This window comes from Sodiomyces alcalophilus, assembly GCF_042370955.1.
Source record: "Sodiomyces alcalophilus JCM 7366 unplaced genomic scaffold ACRALscaffold_5, whole genome shotgun sequence".
NCBI classification, from domain to species: Eukaryota; Fungi; Ascomycota; class Sordariomycetes; order Glomerellales; family Plectosphaerellaceae; genus Sodiomyces; species Sodiomyces alcalophilus.
The window spans coordinates 4794059-4817950 of record NW_027263536.1 but is presented as its reverse complement, the minus strand read 5'-3'; the positions used below and the strand labels follow the sequence as shown (position 1 = coordinate 4817950).

At 39.3% G+C, this 23892-nt stretch overlaps 1 protein-coding gene across 1 annotated transcript; it reads left to right on the top strand.

Moving 5' to 3' along the window:
• Positions 1-2449: 2449 nt before the first annotated feature.
• Positions 2450-17876, top strand: ACRALDRAFT_2020719 (uncharacterized protein; the record flags this gene model as incomplete). Its single annotated transcript, XM_071020032.1, has 4 exons — positions 2450-2454; positions 2508-2547; positions 7729-7971; positions 17859-17876. 4 exons carry the CDS (start codon positions 2450-2452, stop codon positions 17874-17876), a joined length of 306 nt encoding a protein of 101 aa, XP_070874279.1.
• Between the last annotated feature and the right edge of the window lie 6016 nt (positions 17877-23892).

Sequence of the window (23892 nt, the reverse complement as noted above, 5' to 3'; positions counted from 1 at the left end):
AAAGTCCAGGCTAGAAGTCCAAATACCTTCAGAACCGTTAAAATCGGACTATAAGGATTTAATATCCTTAGATATTAATACACTATACCTTATAAAAGATACTATACTTAGAAACCTATAGTTTTAAGAAAATTCCCTATTTCTTTTAAGTATAAATTCGATTAACGAACCAGCTACCTATAAACAGGCTATAAACAGCCCAGATAAAGATAAATAGATAGACGCGATAGTAGCAGAAGTATCAGAACTCAACAAGAGAAAGCCCTAGGACTTAATAAGCATAAAAGATACGCCTAATAATTATAATAAAATAACAGAAGACTACCACGTACTAGGAGGTCGTTAGGTCTTCAGAATCAAATATAATAGCTCTAGAGAAACTATTTAATATAAGGCTCGATGGGTTAGTCAGGGGTTTAATCAGGTTCTAGGTCTTAATTATCTAGAAACCTTTTTAAGTACCTACCGGCCAGAAAGCTATAAACTAGCTTTGATACTAGGCGTATCACACGGCTAGAAATTCAGGTAGTTCGACGTTAAAAACGCGTTCGTTTATACCGATATAGATACCTTAATATACGCTATATAACCTATAGGCTTCGAGAAAGAAGCTAGCTTAGAAACTAATAATAATAAAAATAATAATAATATAATACTCTATAAGCTTAATAAAGCTTTACACGGGTTAAAACAAAGTCCTAGACTCTAGTATAATTACCTGGTTAAGATATTATCTAAGCTAGGTTACCGGGTCTCTAAATACGATAATAGACTTTTTACCTTTTATAAATATAATAAAATTAAAAGAATAGAAGAACGAGCTATTCTTTTACACCACGTTAACGATATAGTGGCTCTAAGCCCTTCTAAGAACACTTTAGACTATTTCTTTAAGGAGATATCTAAAGATATTATACTTAAAGACTTAGGTGAAATAAATACCTTTCTAGGCTATATAAGAAATATAAATAAAGAAAATAAGACTCTTTCTATCAGTCAGTTACCTTATACTAATAAAATACTTAAAAGATATAATAAACAAAGTCTAAAAAGGGTTAACACCCCTTATATACATAAGAAGGTCCTAGTACCAAATCCTAAACAAGGAAGAATTAATAATATAAATAAATACCAACAGGAAATCGGAGCTTTATTATATCTAGCCTTGCATTCAAGACCAGATATAACCTACGTAGTTAACCAGTGTTCTCGCTCTATAAGTAATCCCTCACAAGACCACTTTACTGCGTTAAATCGAATCTAGGCTTATATAAATACATATCCTAATATCGGTCTTTTATATAACTATAATAAAAAAGACCTTACTATTTACGGTTATTCTAATACCAGCCTTTCAGATATAATCGAAGATAGAACCTCGACTTCAGGATATATTTACTACGTGGGAGTAAATAACCCCGTTAGTTAGACCTCAACTAAACAAAAAGTCGTTACTTTATCAACAACAGAGGCCGAATATATAGCTCTCACAGAAGCTTCAAAAGAAGGAATCCATCTTTATAATCTATACAAAGATATACTATAGAATCTAGGTCTAGATTCTGATACAAGAGGCAATACCAATAATAATAATAATAATAATACTCTCGAGATTCCTACTATCTTAATAGACAGTAAGAGTGCAAAGAAGCTCGCCGAAAACCCTGAATTTCATAAAGAGATAAAGCACATCGACAGGCAGTATCACTACTACAGGCAACAGGTACATAATAATAATATAAAAATCGTATATATAAATACGAAATTTAATATAGCTAATATAATAACTAAAGGTTTAGCAAAAGAGACTCATAATACTCTTTACGATTATATAAACCTAGGTCACAAGGACGATACGTTACCTAAGTATAATTTACCGCCTTATAATAATATTAAAGAATTAAAATACTAGGTTTTAATACTTAGTATTCTTAGTTCTTTACAAGGGGATATAACTAGGTTTTTTACCTTCGGGTTTTCCTAGATATCAAAGGTTTTTCTGAATTTTCCTTTGCATAATATACTATAAGAATAACAAGGGTTTTTTTGAAACTTTCCCTTAAATTAAAAAGAAAAGGTTTTTGTAATTTTTTCCTCTATATATTCTAGTCTTAGATAGACAAGGATTACTACGCTATAATATAACATAACTATAACTATAACCTGACTAAGCTATACTTATTATATATAAGAGTCAGCTTACGGGTGGGTGTTAATATTATACTCATAATAAGTAATAATCATAATAATTATAAGTATAATATCTAAGTCAAAATAAACAGTATATAGTTATAGATATATAACTAGATATCTACTTTATAACCAGCTTAACCTATACTATAATACCACACGTATTATACGTGTATATATACTTGGCTTATGATATATATTATATAAATACACTAGGTATCGTAAATACGATATCTTAGTTATTACTTAACCTAATAACATGGTGTGATAACCGTCGCGTAGGCTATTGACGTAACAGTCGCAACCCAATCTTCCAGGGTCTTTTGCCAGCCCCGGAACCAGGAAGAAATCCCAGAAGTCAGTTCTTTACACGTTCGCGCGATAAGCAGTAATCCTACGGTTCTACGAATTCAACAGTTATTTACTTGATTTTCCTCTCTTCCGCGCGTATAGCCTACTACTCGTAGCCTAATCTATTAAAATTTATAATTAGTGGAAGAGGGTAACGGTCTCTTTATATAATCGTATTTAGGGCATAGTAATCGTAACAGAATTATAGCCCGCCTCCTAGCTTCTTTACGAATAGCACTAGGGCTCCGGCGGCGGAGCTACTAGCTTATATAAGCCCCTTATCGATTAGGTCGGTAAGGGCCTTACGTAGGACTAGTAGCTCCTCTCTGGATATATTATAAAAAGGGCCTTAGGTTAGTTTTGGTTCTTTACTATCGGGCCCTTATATAAGGTTTACCTCGTAGTTAACTCCGGATTAATAAGGGGGAAGGCGGTTCGTTTATAAATCAGAGAATAAATTAGGAAATTATTATAGGATCTTTTTTAGAATATACTTCCGAGGGTTAACTAGAGATTTGCCTTAGAGGGCCTTATCGATATCTTTAATACTAATTATGTAAAGCGTGAGTTCTTTTTTTCCGAACAGTTATTTCCTTTATAACTGGCGTATAATACCAGCGAATACCGACCCGGTTATTATTTAAGCTTTACGAATAGCTTTAATATTATCGGCCTCTTCTTCGCCCTAGAGTCGGATATCTATCTAGGCTACTCTATAGTAGAGGCAACGCCTCTTTATATAATAGGTAATATTGTTATATTCTATCTAAGGTTTCCCTAGGAATATATTATAATCTAACCCTGGTATTATATAAGTAAATAGTCGTTATATATATCTCTTAATCTTAAGATCGTATACGGCGATACCCGAGCTCCTAGTAGACCCTATAGTATCGGAGAACCCCGAGAGGGGTCTTTTAGTCTTATTAACTAATAGGAGGCGGAGGGACTTTATAAGGCGTTCGCTTATAGCTACGCAATAGTTATATCTGGTATCTATAAGAGCGGTAATTAACTTTATATTTATCCGCGCTTATATAAAAGCTAAATAATTACTACGCGACTATAATATAAACTCTTTTTAATTCTTTTATTCCTCTATAATAGGCTTTAGTGCCTGTTTTTATACTAGAGCTATTCTTTTTAGGAGTCTTCGTTATTATCCGTGGCTCTTATATAGGTCGTCCTATTATCTAAGGCCGCTAAGACCTTTACTATACGGTTCTTTTTTTAATCTTCTGCGTCTTTTTTCTTTAAGCGGTATTTCCTAGTAAGGTATCCCTTCTTTCTATAGTTATAGCACTCTTTTGCCTCTTTCCTCTTAGTCTATGCTCGATTAACTCCTTCTATCTTTATATCGCCGTTATAGTTATAGGCCTGATTATTATTATTATTATTATAGGGCGCTTAGCCGAACCGTGGCCTTATAGCGAGGGCTTTAAGTCTCTAAGCAATAGTCTGTATTTCTATTACCTAAGCGTAGTAATTATTCGGGAGTTTCGTAATAAGAAAAGCGGTATAAAGGCGATTACTAAGAGCTCCTTTTAGGAACGTAATCTTCGCGGTATTATCCTATTAACCTCTATTAGCGATAATAAGTTCTTATTTAAAACCAGGTATAAAGCTTCGAAACACTTAGTCTTTACGTTAATATAGCGTTCTTAGGGTGTTAGGTATATAAGGTTATTCGTTAATATCCTTATATATACGGTTAAAGTAATTAAGGAAGTCTTCGGGGTCGTATTAACTATCAGTTCCGCCTACGGCCTAGAAAGAGGCGATAACGTGGCGGGGAGCTTTGTTTAGATAGGCGTTAATAAAGTATTACTTCTTATAGGGGCTTTAGAAAAGATATTAATCGAGTAAGAGCTTTTCGCGAATCTCGGACGACTAGCTCACGTACTCTAAGCGTTTACTATTAAACTTTTATACTAGCGGAAGTGTTTTAGTCCTGAGCTTTAAAACGGGTATTAGGTCGGGTATAGGTATCGGGGCAGGCGGCTAAGAGCCTTATATAGTCCTTTCTAATAGTATAGCGAGATAAGGCGTAGCTATACGTTATTAGTTTTATATCGCTTATAGTAGCTAATTAATAGTATTTTATTATTCTTAGATCTAGGTAGTTAAAGTTATGACCTAAGTCTATAAAGGGTTAATAATCTCCCTCCTCTACTCCGTAGCCTTAGGCGACTCGCTTACTAGGCATGACGGAGCGCTAGGAGGTAGATTAATATAGTGGTCTATCTTTATTAGGGTAGCATATAGGTTTCGCTAAGCTTTAGATATATAACCGGCTAGTTATAAGTTATTTATAAGGTAAGGCCGAATAATTAAGTTATCTAAAGCTAAGGAGAAAAGGAGGAAAAGGAGAAAACTCTATAGGCGCTTATAACCTAAATATGATATCGCGGCGACCTACTAGGAGCGCGGTGTGATTAGTCGGAAGATCTGGTGCTTTACCGGATTATCTCCACGGGGTCAACCCGTAATAATAGGAGCCCGTTAAGCAGGCTATCCTCCCCGGGCGCCTTCTACTTAGCGGTATATTATATAGCATGCTTAATATCTTCTTCTATTACTAAGTCTCTAATATATACAGTCTTCGGGCGCTCCGCGGCGCCTAGGGGTCTAGGGTCTATAGCGTTCGCCGCTAGGAAGAATTTCTAGGCTAGGATATCTACTTTCTACGAATACGTCTAGGCTTATAGATTAGCCTTATTATAGTATAGGGCCGGGATAAAGGGTAGCTAGGGCTATTCGTGCCCAACTATTCTAGCCTACTTCTAGAGTAACCAGAGGCTCTTATAGTCTCGCGCTATCCGCTTAACTATGCTACGCTAATATCCACGCTTCTCCCTCCTAATAAGGTGATCTCTTTCCTTAGTCCTTTTCTCAAGGTCCGGCTACCTGCCCTATAACCGCCTTATACAGAACCTACGGGTTAGAGGTATAACCTTTTTATTTACTATAATAATCTCCGGGTTTTATTATAATAGTAGGGGTTATACGCGTAGTAATCCCTTATCCGGTACCGCGGAGTTAGTAATATCGTAAAGGTCCTGAGTTAGTTATTAGCTTATTTATTCGATCTCTATTAGGTCTTATTTAGTCGGGTTATTATATATCCTAGCTACCTTAGCTTAGACCTTAATATAGTCTATTTTCCTCTACTATTATCCTAGGGTTTTCGTCTGCACTTACTATATTCGCTCTACGTGAGCTAGTACCACCTATACGATATAGTCAGATTAAGTATAGTTATAGTCGTTGCTCTTATATTCGTATTATATATCCCTATTAATCTAAGTTAGGTTAAGTACACTATAGCGCCGTCCCGGGTCTATTATTATCCGGGTTAGGTACCCTTTGGGCGTTATAAGGTTAAGACGCTATCGATACGCTATAGTAAGTAGGTCCTCGGATTATCGATCGTACTTATTATAGCCGTCCTAGAGTAGATACTGAAGCTTAAAGTCCTCGCTAAGGATAATACGTCCCCGCGGCGCTTCCGCTATTAGCTAATAGATAGCGGTATGCTATTCCGTGCCTTTATGGTTTATAGAGTATATACCTATATATTTATATTCTAGGCCCCTTCCCCTAGTATTACTTAGGTCTAGTCGTCTCCGGCCCGCTATAATCATATAGCGGGTTCGTATCTTTTATATATATAGAGGTAAGCTCTCCTTCCTCCCTAAATTATCCTAAAATCGTATCCATTCCGGCAGGATAGCCTCCCTCTCTGACTTAGTCCTGGTTCTGTAATCGCTATTAGATCGTACCCGCGGGAGTTATAAAGCGCCTGCTATATTCGGTTCACCTTCGTATTGATATTCTATTATAGGATACTAATTCTTATATAGTTATTAGTATAGGCTCGGCCCTATATCTATCTTTATCTTAACTATCACTGGTTAGGCGGCTTCGGGCGGGCCCGGCCCTAGTTAGGTGGCCCCGGGTATTATTATTATTATTAGTATTATTATTATTATTATTATTATTATTATTATTATTATTATTATTAGTATTATTATTATTATTATTATTATTATTATTATTACTACTATTATTACTATTATTATTATTATTGTTATTCTTACCCTTTTCCCTTCCCGCCGCCTTTCTCGCGGCCGCTATATCCCTCTCCCTCTGCTTCTCTCTCCTTCTCGCGTACCCTCTCCACGGCCTCTGCGATTAAGATATAGGATCCTATAGGGGGTTGCCCCTTCTATAGCTATTTCCGGAGTAGTGATATTAGTCTCTGCTCTGCCGGTATAATAACGCGCTACTCGCCTAGTACCGTGGCCCTTACTCTATTAATCTGGGTAAGGTCGAATCCCTTAGATTAGTTAGTATATACTTCCCTGGCCCTGGCTTTTTCCCTAGCTAGGAGGTGGTAACTATCGCTAAGTATAGCGTATAATCCTTTATAGGTAGCGTAGTATTTCTTAGCTTTACCCCGGTATACCTTATAATTATTATAGTCGCTATTATATTCTTATTTAGCGCTACTATAATAGTCTTAAAGGGGTTTTAGGACGCTATATCAGCCCGACTTATACACGAACTATAAGTATTTATAATAATATAACGGTAATAGCTCGGGGTTATAACGCTTATAACGGTAGTAGCTATAATAAAAGAAGATTCCCTCCTTTATTATATACTCCGCCGCCTTTAGTATATTAATCTTTATTAGGAGGAGCGTTATATAGGTATTTTTAATATACAGGATCTTTATTTTAATCCGGTTAAAGTTAATACAGAGGTTATTTATTTTAAGTTCCGTGATAATATTATTCTTGTTATAATTATAAATATAATTTATTAGGATTACTTTCGTAACTACTTAATAGGTTTTTCTTATATCGCGGCCCAGGGCCTAAAGGCTTTAGGTACCTAGTCTCTATATACTTTCCTTTAGGTATTATCGGGGTTAAATATAGAGGCAGGATATTCCGACTATACCACTTGGATATTCCGACTATAGTTCTGGTGGGCCCACTCTTTTGACTAATTAACTTTTACGTCCTAGACCACACACACACACACACACACACACACACACACACACACACACAAAGTTACGATCGCTAATTCCACCCATTAAGCTATTATCACGCGCAGCCTTAATCTACTTTAATTAATAACACGATACGCTTCTACTACCTATTTTGTTTGCCTTAGAATAATAATAATAATAATAATAATAATAATAATAATAATAATAATAATAATAATAATAATAATAATAATAATAATAATAATAATAATAATAATAATAATAATAATAATAATAATAATAATAATAATAATAATAATAATAATAATAATAATAATAATAATAATAATAATAATAATAATAATAATAATAATAATAATAAGGCGATATCCGTGGGCGTGGGCGTGGGCATAGGCGTGGGCGTGGGCGTGGGCGTAGGCGTAGGCGTGGGCGTGGGCGTGGGTATAGGCGTGGGCGTGGGCGTGGCTATAGCCGTGGAAGAGGAGTACCGGTATTTGTATGCCCCCGGTTCACGATTTGTTATCCACTTAATCCTAATTAGGAAGGTGAAGCGACCGCGTGTATAACCGAAATCTTGGCTCTAAATGTTACGTACCGGTACCTTAAGACAGGCAAAAGATAATATAAATTTTTAAGTAAGATACAGGATTTTAAAAAAGGGTGGAATTAGCTAGTAAAACAATATATTTCTAAAACATCTATCTTAAACAGAGCCGTCACTATTCACGCCGCTATCTATAGTAAAAAAGCTATTATATCGCTGCCACTGATTCCCTACTCTAGGCGCCTATAACGGCTATTATTATTATTATTAGACCTAAAACTCGCTCCCCGGCGCCTACTGGTTTAAAGGCGGGACCTATATATAGGATACCTGCTACTAAGTCGGTAGAGGTACCTATTAATAGCCCGCCCACTATATTTAGCTAGGGTTTTCCCTAGGAGATACCTACTACTACCCACCACGTAGAGCCGCGATTATATCGACTCTAAATTCTTAGAGTAACGCCCGGGTAGTCTTTATAGCTATTATAGCTATAGCCTACGCCTAATTAGTCCTCCTATACCGTTATAGCCGTGGCTAATCACGCTTATGCTACGATAATATACGGCTACTATATGCCGTTAAAGGAGGCGGCGCCCGGGGCTCGCTAATAATAATAATAGGTAACTCCTATAGTTAATTCCGCGTTAATCGGACCGGCAGAGAATCGAGAATTCGAGTACGCTCGTGTATTAATTGAATTTCGGGCTAGAATAGGTGTGAAAACTGCTACGCACCACTATCCGGCACTATACTAGGACCCAAAACCATATAGTTCCAGATCAGTGCCAGCACTATACGGACACTAAACCCGTATAGCGCTAGATTAGTGCTAGCCCTATACTAGTACTAAACCAGTATAGCGCTAGACCGGTGCCAGCACCGCCCTAGCACTATAGCCAGTATAGCGCCTAGCCTTAGATAGCCCGAGGTTCCCCTATAGATATACACGACTAGAACCTCGCCCTCTCCTTTAGATAATCCATCCTATTTATATATTATTTACTATACCCTAAGGTTACCTAACTTAAATCCTCTCGTAGGTCCTATAGTACTGGCTAGCCAGAGATATATACGGTTAGTATATATTAAATAGTAGTAACTAGAATAAGATTATTCGATCTTAGTAAGGTTCGTATACCGATAATATTAAACGACTATAAAGACTATTCCAGTTACACGATCCTAGGGTAAGTAACTATCCGTCGTTAATAAAGTGCCTCCCCTTAAATAGGACCAGGCGATAAGTAGTAACTATTAAGCCATAGCCTAATAGCGCCGATAAGGAACTGCTTACCCACGCGCCCCTTACTACGTTCACTAGCCCTTTAGCGTGAAGCGTAGAGGTCTGCGTACTAAACCCCTATTTAGTTAAATAGCTATATATAGCGCACTAAGCGGACACGTAGCTAAAGCGGTACCAGTTAACCGTAGTCCACTAAGTAAAGCGCCCCCCTTTATTAGGACTAGGCGAGTAAGCGATAAGTATAAGAGTCCACGAGTACTAGTTATCCGATAGGCCTGTATCTAAAATAACCTATTAAACACTAAATAACACTATTATAGAACCCGCTTAATAATAACCGACGCTCCTTACCCCATTCTCCTAGACTCTCCCCCTACGCTAAGGGATCTAAAAGGCGTATATCCCCTTACCGTAATAGTAAACGCCTATCTAGATATAGCCGAAAAGGTTCTTATACCCGAATATCGGCTACTCCTCTTTATAGCCGAGCGAGCAGGGAACCTCCCTAGTACTAGTAGAGCTAGTTAGGCTATAACCTCTAAAGGAAGAGTCTTTGAAGCTATCCTGCCTTCTTAGCTAACCTATCCTGCTAAGTGGGTTACCTATCACGACTCGTTTATAAAGGTATTCTATAATTAGCTAAAAAAGAAGCCTAAATATATCGACCTTTACAAGTCTATAGTTATACCCCGTAGTAGTATAGTAAAAGGAAAGGAGCTAGCCCCCTTTACCGCTAGCCACGATTCTCCGCCAGTAAAACTAAAGATTAAGGTTAAGGGATCGGAATCGCTTCTAATCCGCCCCGCTATAAGTATAGTCGAACGGCCGGTCGGAAGTTTCCCTAAAGATATAGCGGAAAGCCCTTTACTGAAGTACGCTAAACCTTTTAAAGGAACGCCCGACTATACCCTAACGCCTAATAACTATATACTATTCTCTAACCAGGAAAGTCTATAAGCAAACACTATAAGCCACCGCGACGATCGTATAAGCCCTACGCCCTCCGATATTATATACTACCCTTATAACTAGACAGAGGATATCGGAACCGGGAATAATAAAAACGCGGAACGTTAACACCAGGCAGCCCCTCTAGGTAATAGTCCCCCTGGATATAATCCCCCCGGGGCAGGTCATCCCCTAAGAAACACGCCGGATATTAACTACCCGGAACTATACCTATACGTATAATAGTCGGATTTACTCGCTATCCTCGGCTAGCGTAATAACCGGATATACCGGTTTAAGGCCGATAACCTAGGCTACTTTAAGCCTCCCTTATACTTCGCTACTAACCAGGATCTTAAAACTAAAGGAACTAAACTAATCTATATAGATATCTTCCGCTTTACCGATATAATAAACTAGTATACCGGCCTAAGTGCCTAGCACCGCGAGTCCCTTCCCCGCGGACTAGCCCGCTATTTATTAGGCGAGGTATCCGTATAGTTTATAAGCCTTAATAAGGGATAACGTTTATACCTTACCACGATAGCCACCGTTACTAAATAAAAGACCGCCTTATAGGAAAGGTTCCGACTACCTTAAAAGGAAGCCGAGTATAAGCTAAGACGCAAGCGATATACCCTAGACGATATAGTTACCCGCTATAATATCCGTGTCTTCGTAGATAAGGTAATTCGATTAGCGAAGGCGGCTAACGAACCTAGAGGTAAGTATTTAGCTCTTATATAGGATCGCTTAGATACTAACCTAGTAAATATTATTCCCCGTCCCGGACTAAAGATTATAGCGACCGACTTTATAAATAGCCTGGCTAGTATAATACTAGGATAGTACCGGAATTACACTAATAGAGCCTAGAAGGTACTTATTACCTAATAAACCCTGCTATAGATTAAACGGATATCGACCTCGAACTAATCTTCCTAGGTATACTCGCCCTTTCCCTGGTACCCGGATCGACGCGGTAGCCCGGCTTTATACCGCTCGCCGTAGCTAGAATAACGTTCCCTAGCCCCGGATTATTATCCACTATTCCCGGAACGTCGCTCGCTAGGACTAGGACCAGGACCAGGATAATTTCGCCGGAATAACCACGCCCTACTAGCCCTAGGAACGCTAAACCGTTACGTAAACGAACACGGATAACGGCTCTTAGCTAATAATACGTCCGATTAACCAGCGCGCGGAAACCGGAACTTTTGCTAGGAACGATCCAGGGATCTAGTAAATACTATTATCGACGATAAGGTCTCCGATAAAGGATATAAAAATAATAAGGAACCAGAGAACCTATACTATTTCGAAGAGGAGTCTAATAGTTCCGAGGACCTTATAAATAATAAAGCCAAGACCGATAAAGGTAATAATTAACTATACTAGGTCGCCGATAGACCCGGATTTATACCTAAGTACTATAATCTCTACTAGGTACGACGATAATATACTAGGTATAGATAACTAATAAAATCTAATAATAAGGCCCTCCGCTATAAGAAGTCCTATTCCTACCTATTCCTAATAAAGGAATAAGGCGGTTAGGACTCCCCGTTAATTAAAGGCGCCCTATAAGAAGTAATAGACCTAGTAGCCGGCCCGTGCGGCTATATATACGTAAGGGTCTAAGTTTATATAATCCTAGATAACGCTCCCTTTAAAGTTTATATTAATCTAGGTGCCTTACGATACGTTATAAGCTAGCACCTTCTCCCTTACCTCCTTAATATAAAAGTCGACACGTCTAAGAGATCTACGCTTCGCGGTATAGGTACTTCGGACACTATCGGATAGGCTTTATTTACCCTGCTAGTACAAGGCACGGTAAACAACTAGCCCTAAGTCGGACAGCAATATATAAAAGCTTAGGTGGTCCCTAAGCTAGAAGCCGGTCTACTCCTTAGGCAGGAATTTAACTATCCGAATAAGGTCGATATCCTTAACTCGCGGGACGCTATCTAGATTAGGTCCTACGAAGGTCTTATTGTCCCGGCACGTATCTTCGCTAAACGTTTATTAGTTAGGCGCCGATTAAAAGCCGCTAAGAAGGTTACTATTCCGCCGTATTAGTATAGATTCGTCCTATTTAAGGAACGGAATATAACCTTAGACTTTATAGAATTCTAACCGGATATCGGGGGTTTACTAAACTATATCCTTAGCGAAGGAATATCCGTCCTAATCTATAACGCCAGCGACCGGCCGCTACTTATTTCCCGGGGTAATAAGCTAGGGTATATAGATCCCTTCCACGCTAACGGATATTTTAATATAAAGTAAGATAAAGCCCGCGATATTCTAATAAAACGACTAGAGGCCGTCGAGAAGTCCCTAAGTCCGGAAGGATAAGGCGATATCTTTAGAGGGTATTTACCTATTAGCGGAAAGCTTAGAATCGCTAAGAGCCTAGATACCCCGACTAAAGCGACTCTAGAAGGCGTGACTATTTATAACCACGGACCCCGCTTTATACGGCGCTTTGCTAGGATTATCGGTAACTACCCTAAGGTTTAGACGGACTAAGGCGTTATTAATATAGATAAGAAGGACTATATACGCGTTCCCCTAATCGATAGGTAGTATACCTAAAGGATTAGCCAGAAGCTATATCCGCTTAGCCGTAAGGACTAAGCCTTTCTAGACTAGACCCTGGATAGACTCTATAACTAGGACCGTATAGAATAGACGTTAGTATTAACGCCTTTTAGTGCTCCGGTTATTATTATATAGTAAGAGGTAAAAGGTAAACGTAAAGGCCGTATAGTAGTCGACCTTTATACCCTAAATAAGGTTACTATCCCGGATATATACGCGATACCGCTTTAGGATAAAGTTATTAAGCGACTCCGAGGGAAGAAGTTTATCTCCGTTATCGACGCCCGGGCTTTCTTCTACTAGTTCCCTGTATACGAACCATACCGCGAGCGGTTTATTATTATTTCCTAATAAGGATAGGAATAACTAAAGGTCGCCTTAATAGGCTTCCGTAATTCGCCTATATATATCTAACGCTATATAGACTAGCTCCTTTGCCCGTATAAGGACTTTGTCTCCGCCTTTATCGATAATATCGTTATTATATCGGATACTAAGGACGACTATACTAAGCACTTAGACACGGTGCTCTCCTTATTTAGTAAAAAGAGGATTAGTATCTCTCCCGATAAGTCCTTTATAGGATATCCGTTAGTTTAACTACTAGGATTTAAGGTTAACGCCCTCGGGCTATCGAATACTAAAGAACGTACCGAGGCTCTACGGAAGATTCGCCCTCCGACTTCTCTTTAGTCCTTAGAATATTAGATTAGGATAACAGGGTGGCTTTACTATCTTATTCCCCGATTCTCCTACCGAATCGCGCCCCTTTAGTAACGGAAAACGACCCTTTTTACCGAGGCTCGTTAAATTAGGAAAGATAAGGGATAGGCCCGTAAGGCGTATACTAAACGTATAATATTCGAGGCTACTACTAAAGAGTTAGCTATATTCCACGATACTACTAGCGCTCTTACCTTAGATACTTACCTATTCCACTATATCCCCACTAAGATCCTCTTTATCTAGCTAGACGCCTCTAAAGAGCACGGGTTCTCCGCTATACTCTTTTAATTAGTCGATAAGACTAAATAGCTTACTAAAGGAACCTTTAAGAAAACCGATATTCGACTAATACTTTATATTAATAAGGGGCTTAACGCCGCTAAAGAAAAGTACTAGCCCACGGAACTTAAGGTTACCTGCCTAGTATAGGCCGTTTATAAGACCCGTACTATTATTTAGTCCGCTTATCGTAACCCGACTATAGTCCTTATAGACCACGCCATTACCGTTAGTATTATAAAGTCGATAGTCCTATCTAGCACCCATAAAACTAAGCTAAATATAAAGCTTACCCTCTCCTCCGAGTTTCTTAGCTAATTCTAGTTAGATTATTAATATATCCCCGGTAAAACGAATATAGTAGCCGACGCTTTATCTCGGCTACCCACCACCGATAGCCCCCCGGCCAAAGGTCTAGGCGAATTAGACCGGATTTAGGAAGACTAGGCTATATACTATATTAGCGAAATCTAAATAAAGAATAATATATAATAAAGGATTATTAAAGGATACGCTAACGACTCGAAATAGGTACCTATCCTCGCCTAAACCACTAACTATAACTTATTAGTTAAGATCCCTTTTAAGGTGGATAATAGTCTCCTATACTAAGTGGATTTAAATAGGAGAAAGCGCCTTTACGTCCCCTTCTCCCTGCGTAAGGAATTCCTTTAGGCCGCCCACGATAACCGGCACTATTTCGGAGCTAAACAGATATAGTACGATTTAGTTAGCCGCTTTATAATCCCACGACTCTATAAAGAGGTCGACTTATATATCGCTTAATATAAGATATATCGTACCTACTAAACGGATCGGCAGGCTCCCCTCGGTAAGATATAGCCTATCCTAACGCCCCCTATCCCTTTCTATACTATCGCTATAGACTTTATTATCGGACTACCCGAAGTGCCCTCCGCAGGGACTCCCTGACAGCGCGTAGGCTTCCCTTTATTCGATACCCTCCTAACCGTCACGGATAAGTTCTTAAAGGCCTCCCTACTTATCCCTGGCTATAGCACCTATACCGCTAAGGACTAGGCATCCATGCTCTTTTAAGCCCTCTAGATAAGTAACTAGGGTATCCCCCGCGCTATTATCTCGGATCGTAACCCTAAGTTTTTATTAGACTTCTAAATAACTCTATAGAAAGTAGCCGGAACTAAGCTAAAGTTCTTAACGGCCTAGTATCCCTAAACTAACGGTATTTCCGAGAGGAAGAACCAAACCGTTAAGATCGGGATACGTATATACCTAGCGGATAACCTAAACGCCCTATAGCTAAAGGTGATTATACCTTTATAGTTTAACCTAAATAATACCTTTAATAAGACGCTTAGCTATATACTAAATAAGATACTATACGGTACTAAAACGAATAGTCTACTCGATCTAATCGGTAATATTAACCCTAAGTTTATATATAAGATATTCTAGGAGGACGTAAAACTTATTATCGTAATAGCTTAGATATATATAAAGCGTCTATACGATAAGAAACGGCGTAATATTCGGTTCTAGCCTAGCGACCGCGTATATATCCGCCTTAGCCGCGGATACTCGCTCCTAGGTAAGGCTAGCCCTAAGCTTAGTGCTTAACGGATAGGCCCCTTTAAGGTCCTTAAGTAAGTATCGCTGCTAGTATACCGATTAGATCTGCCTAAGACTCTTAACGTATACCCCGTTATTAGTATTACTTAACTCTAAATAGTTAGGTTCGCGGAGATACCCGAGACTAGAGGACCCGTCGACGTGTAAGATAGGGACTAAGAGTAATAGCGGGACCTATATAAGCACTACGAGATTAAAGCTATCCTGGATAAACGGATTACTTATAGGGGAAGAGGTAAGCCACGTACCGAGTACCTTATTCGGTAGAAAGACTAGCCGGACTAATAGAACGTCTAGATACTAGTAGACATAATAGGAGCTCCGGATTTACTAGAGGAATTCGAGGAACGTTAAAGAGCTTTAGAAATGCTTCGTTTAGTATTAAAGGGAATAAAAGAGGTTAAAAGACCAGAGCCCGGCAAGCTCCAAAGAACTAAAAGGACCTATTCAGCCTCGCGGCGGAGCCAGGCCGGAGCTAAAGAACTATCCCCCTTAGCAACGGACACTCCTTTAGAAGGCACGACTAATATAGTAAGAATAACACTATCTAATCTCGAACTAGTAAGAATAGAAGCCCTACCGACTATATAGCCCTAGTATATATATAAATTAGCACGGCTAGCGCGAAAATAAAAGAATTCCTTGGCCGCCTATAGCTTCCCTAGTTCCCTTTATTCTTTACCTATAGCTAAACGATTATAATAACGATCTTAGCTATATTTTCGTCCACGCCCCTATATATATCTTTATAAAGAGTATCACTACCTAAACCAATCTATCCCTATTATAATCCCTTATAACTAGCCAACTACCCTATCGTATACCATCGCTCCTAGTCTATTCCCTAATAATTAGTCGCACTCCCCGCTATAACCTTATACCCCCTAACGCAATATTTTATATCGTCGCCTACCTAACCGACGTTTATAGATTAAAGGATTAAAAGCTCCGGGAGGAGTTTACGCGTTAGATTAGGAACGGCCAGGACGGATCCGGCCTAACCTTTAAAGGATACTTTAGGGCCGTTATACTATTCGGTAATAAGAACGGCATCGCGTACTATCTTACTATGGCCGGACTAGCGTATAAGTAGTAGGTTATAGAGTATAAGGCTATCGCTAAACGCTACCGTCGTTAATTAACCGAGCTAGGATATAATAACCCCCAGAACAGGAAGCTAAAGCGTACTATATTCGCCCTAGAGTTAATTACTAGTAAGTCTATTAGCGCCGCTAGGGCTAAAGAGATTACTCTAGAGTACCCGTAGCTATAGTTCCTATTAGATAATAATCAAATAATTACCTAGTAGCCCTAGTATACGTAGACGTTCGAATAGTACCTTGTTATAGCACGGCATAATGCCCCGCGCGGACTAAACGGTTAATTTTTATATAGCTTAGCCCGTAGGGCCAGCAGGATTATAGTGACTAAGACGGGTTCACTAATACGCGTGGCCCGTACACTAAATAACTAGCAGAGCCCCGTCTTCCGTAATAGTAATATCATAGTGGATATACTCGCGCGAGTGGATAAAGCCATCACTATTAGCCTGGCCCTCGCCGATACGGCAGATAAGCTTAGTAACGGAGAAGTTAAGCCCGCCGACTTTATTATAGCTACCTAGGAACACAGGGACTATATTAAGCAGCACGTAACCGTTATTAAAGCCTAACTATAAGACTTAAGAGAGCGACCTATACCAGCTATTCGCTTAGTAACGGATATACTATCCTAGGCCAGCTTAGAACTATCCCCCTTAGGAGTAGTTACCACGCCTAGCACTAACACGCTTAGGAAACAGGCTTATAGCGGCACAGGATCTGGCCAAGACGCTAAGCGGCTACTCTTTACTATACCCGGCAAAAATAAAATTTAGGTATAAGCAGCTAAAAGCTTCGTATAGCGGCTTAAAGATATTAGTATAACGCCGATACGTATAATATTTACCGAGAACGAGTAGATACTCGCTATCGTTACCTAGGGACCGCACGGGATCGTCACACCTATCCCCGTCGCTAAGTTCGCTATAGACTTTATTAACATTCACGTTATCGGTAATAACGTGTAGTATACCGCGGACTTACTATTCCTCGTCGCTATATAGCGATTAGAGAACTATATCCAGGTCGCTAGGCTAGAAGATAACGGCACTTTAGATAGGGCGAAGCGTAACACTATAGCCCGCCGATTAATAACCGACGCCTAGCTTATGATAGACTCTATCCACCACGCCGCGGCTATTAGTGACCACTATAAGGCTAATAGCCGTAAAGGCCTTCTTTTATTATACGACCTGGTTAGCGTAGAACTCTAATAGCGCCGTGAGGGACTAGAGCTCGACGACGCGGTAAATATCTTAGAGCTACCTATAGAAGAATAGGGATTACCTAATATAGAGCCCGAGGCTCCCGCGATTAAGATACTATAAAGGGACGATATAGCAGTGGGTTTTATATTCTAGTCTCCTCCTTCCTTTAGGTATTCTTAGTTTTCTTTTATCTATATTAGGCCCTAGGTTAGCAAATATATAATAGAGGGGCGGGCGGCCGGGCGTAATTACTAGCGCTATATACGGAGCCTAACGGAGTTAGGAATATACGCTATAGGGCGCTATTCTATACTATAGTTTTTTTATTTATTTATTTAGCCTCGGCCAGAAATAAAGAATTATAACCGCGTCTACCACTTATTACTAGTATAATAATCGGCCACGCCGAGTCTAAGTTAGACGTCGTAGACCTTAAGAGACGGCGAAGCCCGCGGGACGCAGGGCTTTATCTCTCCTAGGGTATATACTACGCACCACTATCCGGCACTATACCAGGACCTAAAACTATATAGTTCCAGATTAGTGCCAGCACTATACGGGCACTAAACCCGTATAGCGCTAGATTAGTGCTAGCCCTATACTAGCACTAAACCAGTATAGCGCTAGACCGGTACTAGCACCGCCCTAGCACTATAGCCAGTATAGCGCCTAGCCTTAGATAGCCCGAGGTTCCCCCGTAGATATACACGACCGGAACCTCGCCCTCTCGTTTAGATAATCCATCCTATTTACATATCATTTACTGCACCCTAAGGTTACCTAACTTAAATCCTCTCGTAGGTCCTATAGTACTGGCTGGCCAGAGATATATACGGTTAGTGTATATTAAAAACTATTAGAAAAGGATAGTTAATAGAGTAGGAGAGAACGTATAAGGCTCTAATTAACCTATTAGTAAGGGTTAATATACCGCCGCTCTAAAGTGGTTATTACCTCTAAATAGCGTAATATCGTGTAGCGGCAGGGTAGTCTATACTACGCCTAAAAGCTCCCTATACAGGCAGGCAGGTACTAGCGTTTAGTAAACGCCTCTTATATAGCCAGATACTACTACTAAATAAGATCCAGCGCCTTAAATATAATCTCGAAGATAAGGCTAATAATAACGGGGCGATTTATATATATTAAAGCGTGTTTTATCCCCGCCGCTACCAGGCTAACCCTTAACCATTTAGTCTTTCTCGCCACTATCTTTTATACCTATATAGCGAGTTTATCGAGGTTAGATAGGCGGTTACGGAGGTATACTTTAAGCTCGGCGTAGGCGGACTCTATACGGCTTATTACCCTAATACCGTAGTTATATAGGCTTTTAACGGCGTATTCGTAGAACTAGTCTCGCTATAGTAAATAGGTGGACTTAAGATAGTTAATAAGAGCTATAATAGTTAGTCTAGGCCGTAATAATTAAGGAGGCGTAACTAACCACGCTATTCTATACCGAATTACCGCTTTAAAGAGCTCTAATGCTTTTCGAAGTTATCCTTAGAGGCCGCGTATACGCAGGACTTCTATAAAACGAGGAATCCATTAATAGTCGAGTTATCAGATAAGGTTAATACCGAAATACGTGTATTTACCTGCGTTAGGGCATTATTACTATCCGTAAATTCGTCGCCGGTTAAGTTAATGACTTCTGGATTATCGGGATTAGGAGGGACGAGCTGGGTAGCGATAGCGTTATTATTATTCTTTTCGCGAGCCTTATTATTATACGCGGCAGAGTTATCGTTATAATAAGAATTATATACGGCTAATTTCGGTTAGTAAAAACTTTTTACTTATTTAGCCTAATCGGGAAAGGTAGTTAACCTGTAAGCTAATCGCTAGCCACGAAAAAGATTTTATACCCTATATATACGATATAAACCATATAAATAATATATATATAATAATAATAAAACCACCATAAAAAGATCACGAACTTATTTACGGATAGTATAAGGGTGGTGCCCTTAAGAGGCCCGTTCCACTTCTTCTTTGCGTGTAAAGTGATATTCTTTATAATATACCAGATATAGATCTGCTACGGAATAGCAGGGAAAACGATATCCAAACCATTTTTAAGAGCTTTATCGAAGTTAGTGATAATAGCGCTTAGAAACCTGTTACGCTCGCTGCCTATCACCGCCTTAATCCGGTCGCACACCTATTTAAAGGCATCGTGATTTTCTCTTAAGACTAGGGCAAAGCAGCAGTTATACGTGCTATAATCCGCGGCCACGCCTATAACCTTAAATAACGGTATATTAAACCGGTTTACCTAAGATAAGGTTAGCTAAAAGTAATTAATCCCGGGATCTCTAATACTCGTTTACTAATGGAATAGGTGTAATCTATTATTAATAGTTCCGGGTTCTTTTACTACTATTCGATATAGTCTTAATAGGTCTAGAATACTATATTAATACGGCGGCTCTCGTGGTTAAAACCCTAACGGACATGGTATTCGCCTAACTCTCCGGCCTTAATCTTTTCGAGGAAATACTACGTCGAGGTTAAAGGCCCGTATTTATCGCGCCGTAACTGCCCTTAATAATTTCGGACGTCCTGCTAGCTAAGGATAAGACCGCTAGGCAGATTCTTTCTAAGCTTTTGCTGTATTTGCCTAGTAATCTCCGGGGCCGTTAGCTTACCTGTTCCCGATAATTACTCGATTATCGTCCTGATTAGAGGTACGCCGACCGTATATTAGGAATCGAGTCTCGTAGTCGCCGACACGGCGATTCCACTAGCGATAAGGAGTGGGTGGTTATAGGCGTTCTTATCCGCGATAACGAAGGTCTATCCGTCCCTAGACTATACCATCTTAGCCCCCTAAGGGTATCCGATTTTAGTTATTTTAGTGCGTCTAAACTACGTAATTAATACTCTTATAGGGCCGCCGCGGTTATAGGCGAGGGTTACACGAAAGACGTTACCGCCTACGCGTTTTCTAGAGCGTAATTTAATTACTCTAAATCCGAATTAGCGGTAGTAGGCCTTCACGGTATCAAGCAGCTCTTCGTGGGTAGCTGTAATAAGGGCTATCGCTAGCTTCGGATAGCTATAGGATATCGTGAATTTTAGGGGACTTAGTGTTAATACAAATACACTTAGAATAAGCTATAAATTAAAACTTTATTACGCGAGGTATAAGTTAGTAAAAATTTGCATTATCTTTTGCCTATCTTAAGGTACCGGTACGTAACATTTAGAGCCAATATTTCGGTTATGCACGCGGTCGCTTTACCTTCCTAATTGGGATTAAGTGGACAACAAATAGTGAACCGGGGGCGTATAAATACCGGTACTCGTGGAAGAGGTCGTGGAAGAGGTCGTGGAAGAGGAGTACCACTATTTATAGCCGCCCTGTCTGGTATTTACAGCCCTCTCTATCCTATTTCGGAATATTACGCGAGCCCGCGCAGTAGTCTGCATACGCCACTATCTTAGCTGTATATATTATATACCGGTACGGTACGTACCCTAGATTATAATAAAATTTTCATAGTATTAAGACTGCCGCTATTTACTATAACTTTTCTCCGATACTCTATACTATAAAATGACTGCTATTTTTCGATTATTTTCATTATATATAAGTATCTTAGAATACCCGATATTATTAACCTGTCTACGGGCTAAAAGGAGGGTGGAAGAGTAGTAAAAAGAGTAGTAAAAAGAGTGGTAGAAAGAGTAGGTGAAAAGAGTGGTGGAAAGAGTACGAAGTAGTGGAAAAGAGTGGTGGAAAGAGTATAAAGTAGTGGAAAAGAGTGGTGGAAAAGAGGGCGGAAAATCTTTCTTATAAGGCCACGTAATTAGTTACGTAATTAGTTATATAACTAATTATATAACTAATCACACACCGTATTATATTATAATAACGCGTATATATTATTAGCTACTAGTCACGTAACTAATTACTTAACTAATTACGTGACTAATTACGTGGCCTTATAAGAAAAAATTTCCGCTATCTTTTCCACCACTCTTTTCCACCACTCTTTTCCACCACTCTTTTCCACCACTCTTTTCCACCACTCTTCCCACCACTCTTTTCACCTACTCTTTCCACCTCTCTCTTCTATCTCTAGGTAAACGTTATATTTTCGTATCGCCTAGAGGTTTATATATAGAAGGTTATTATAAGTAGTGAATTTATAGTTACAGACATCAGAGATAAGATTAGGTAAGAAAGTCTTATCCTGATATATACGTTATACGTACCGGTACACAATATCTATAGCTAAGATAGTAGCGTATACAGAATACTACGCGGGCTCGTATAACCTTCCGAAATAGGATAGAGAGGGCTGCAAATACCAGACAGGGCGGCTGCAAATAGTGGTACTCGTGGAAGAGGTCGGTCGTGGAGCAGTTATTGCTGGCGGAGGTCGCGCAGCTATTTCTTCTGCGATCGGCTTTAATCGAACGCTTATCCGTTAATTATAGTAATAATAATAATAATAATAACAGGAGTAGTAGTAGGAGTAGGCTGGATATACGAATATAAGGATAAGTGACGGGGAACTGGATTTTATAAAGAGACCCTAATTAGTGGTAAATAGATATAAAATAGAATCGCTATTCTTAATCGAGCAGTCGAAATCCTTTTAGTTACTGCCTTTAATTAATCTAAGCGATTAAATTAATCTAAAGCGTTAAAGGGCGTTAAAGTGGTTTATAACCGTAGCTATTCGTATATCTGTTATTCCAAAATAGGAAGAAAGTGGGTCCATGTCAGAACTATAGTCGGAATATCCAAATGGTATAGTCGGAATATCCTGCCTCTAAATATAATTCTACTATCCCCGCTTAATAGACGCTATATTACCTTCGCGTCGCTTTTTTCGCCGGCGTTATTTACTCTCTATAATCACCGGTAATATTCTTTTATATAGGTCTAGTCCCGTATCGGTACTATAGCATATTATAAGTTCTTATACCTATTATACTAGGATAAACTTAGCTAGTACGGTTTTAAAGCTGTTATAAGCGGCTATTCCCGCAGCTTAGGTATAGGTTCTCGGGCTTCTAGTTCCTTATAATACCTCCTTAATTACTACCTAGATAGTTTTAGTTATACCCTTAAATAAAAGGGGCAGGTAGTTATTAGGCGGAAGCTATAGCGGTGCCCCTTTATATATCTTATAGTAGCGGATATTTAGGATTTCCTAGGCTAGCTCGAGCGCCTCTTAGACGCTTATCCCATTAGCTAGTATAGCGGAGAAATACTTAGCAGACTTACCTAATATATTCCTATAATGCCCTCTGTGCATATTCGATATGGCTTAGTCTGTTTAGTCCAGCTATAGTGTATTATTTCCTCTTAACGTGTCGGGACGGCCTCTTCCTCGGCCTATCCCTCTGTGTCCTCCGCCGCCGCGCTACGATATCAGTTCCTAGGCCTTTCCGGGTCCCTGAATCCGGATACGTGTTCACTTTCTCGCTTTTTATAGTGTTTCGTTACCTTAGGGTCGATTTCTTACTCCGCTTAAGATATAGGGTAGCTAATTAGGACTCTTCTATATAATAATTAGTAGACCCTTGAAAAATAAGCTATTAGTCGATTATAGTATTGTAAACTATATCACTAATAACGCTACCTACTAGCAGATTATTAGCCCGTGGAAGAGTATATAAGGGTCGATACGAGCGGAGGAGAGTTAGATCCAGTTACCGCATTCGGGACTATAAGGCTAGAAGTTAAAGATCGGGATTATTAGCCTTATACTCTAATTTTGAGGATATAGCGTATATTAAGGGATATCCTATATATTAGCCCTCCGCCTGCTTCTAACGGGATTGTTCGTTACTAGTAAATAGGTGTTAGACATTAAGGAAAAAGGTAGGACCGTTACCCTGCCTTTAAAGAATATAGGAAGTCACTTTAATAGCTCGACAGCGCCGATTATAAGCGTTACCGATGCCCTTAAATATATCACGACCGCCTATATAGGCGGCATAGTCTCTAGAGGCGAGTTTCTCCTAAAAATCAAATAGAGGATCTGCTCCACTAGTAAGACCCAGAGACTAATATCACGACGGTCACCTAA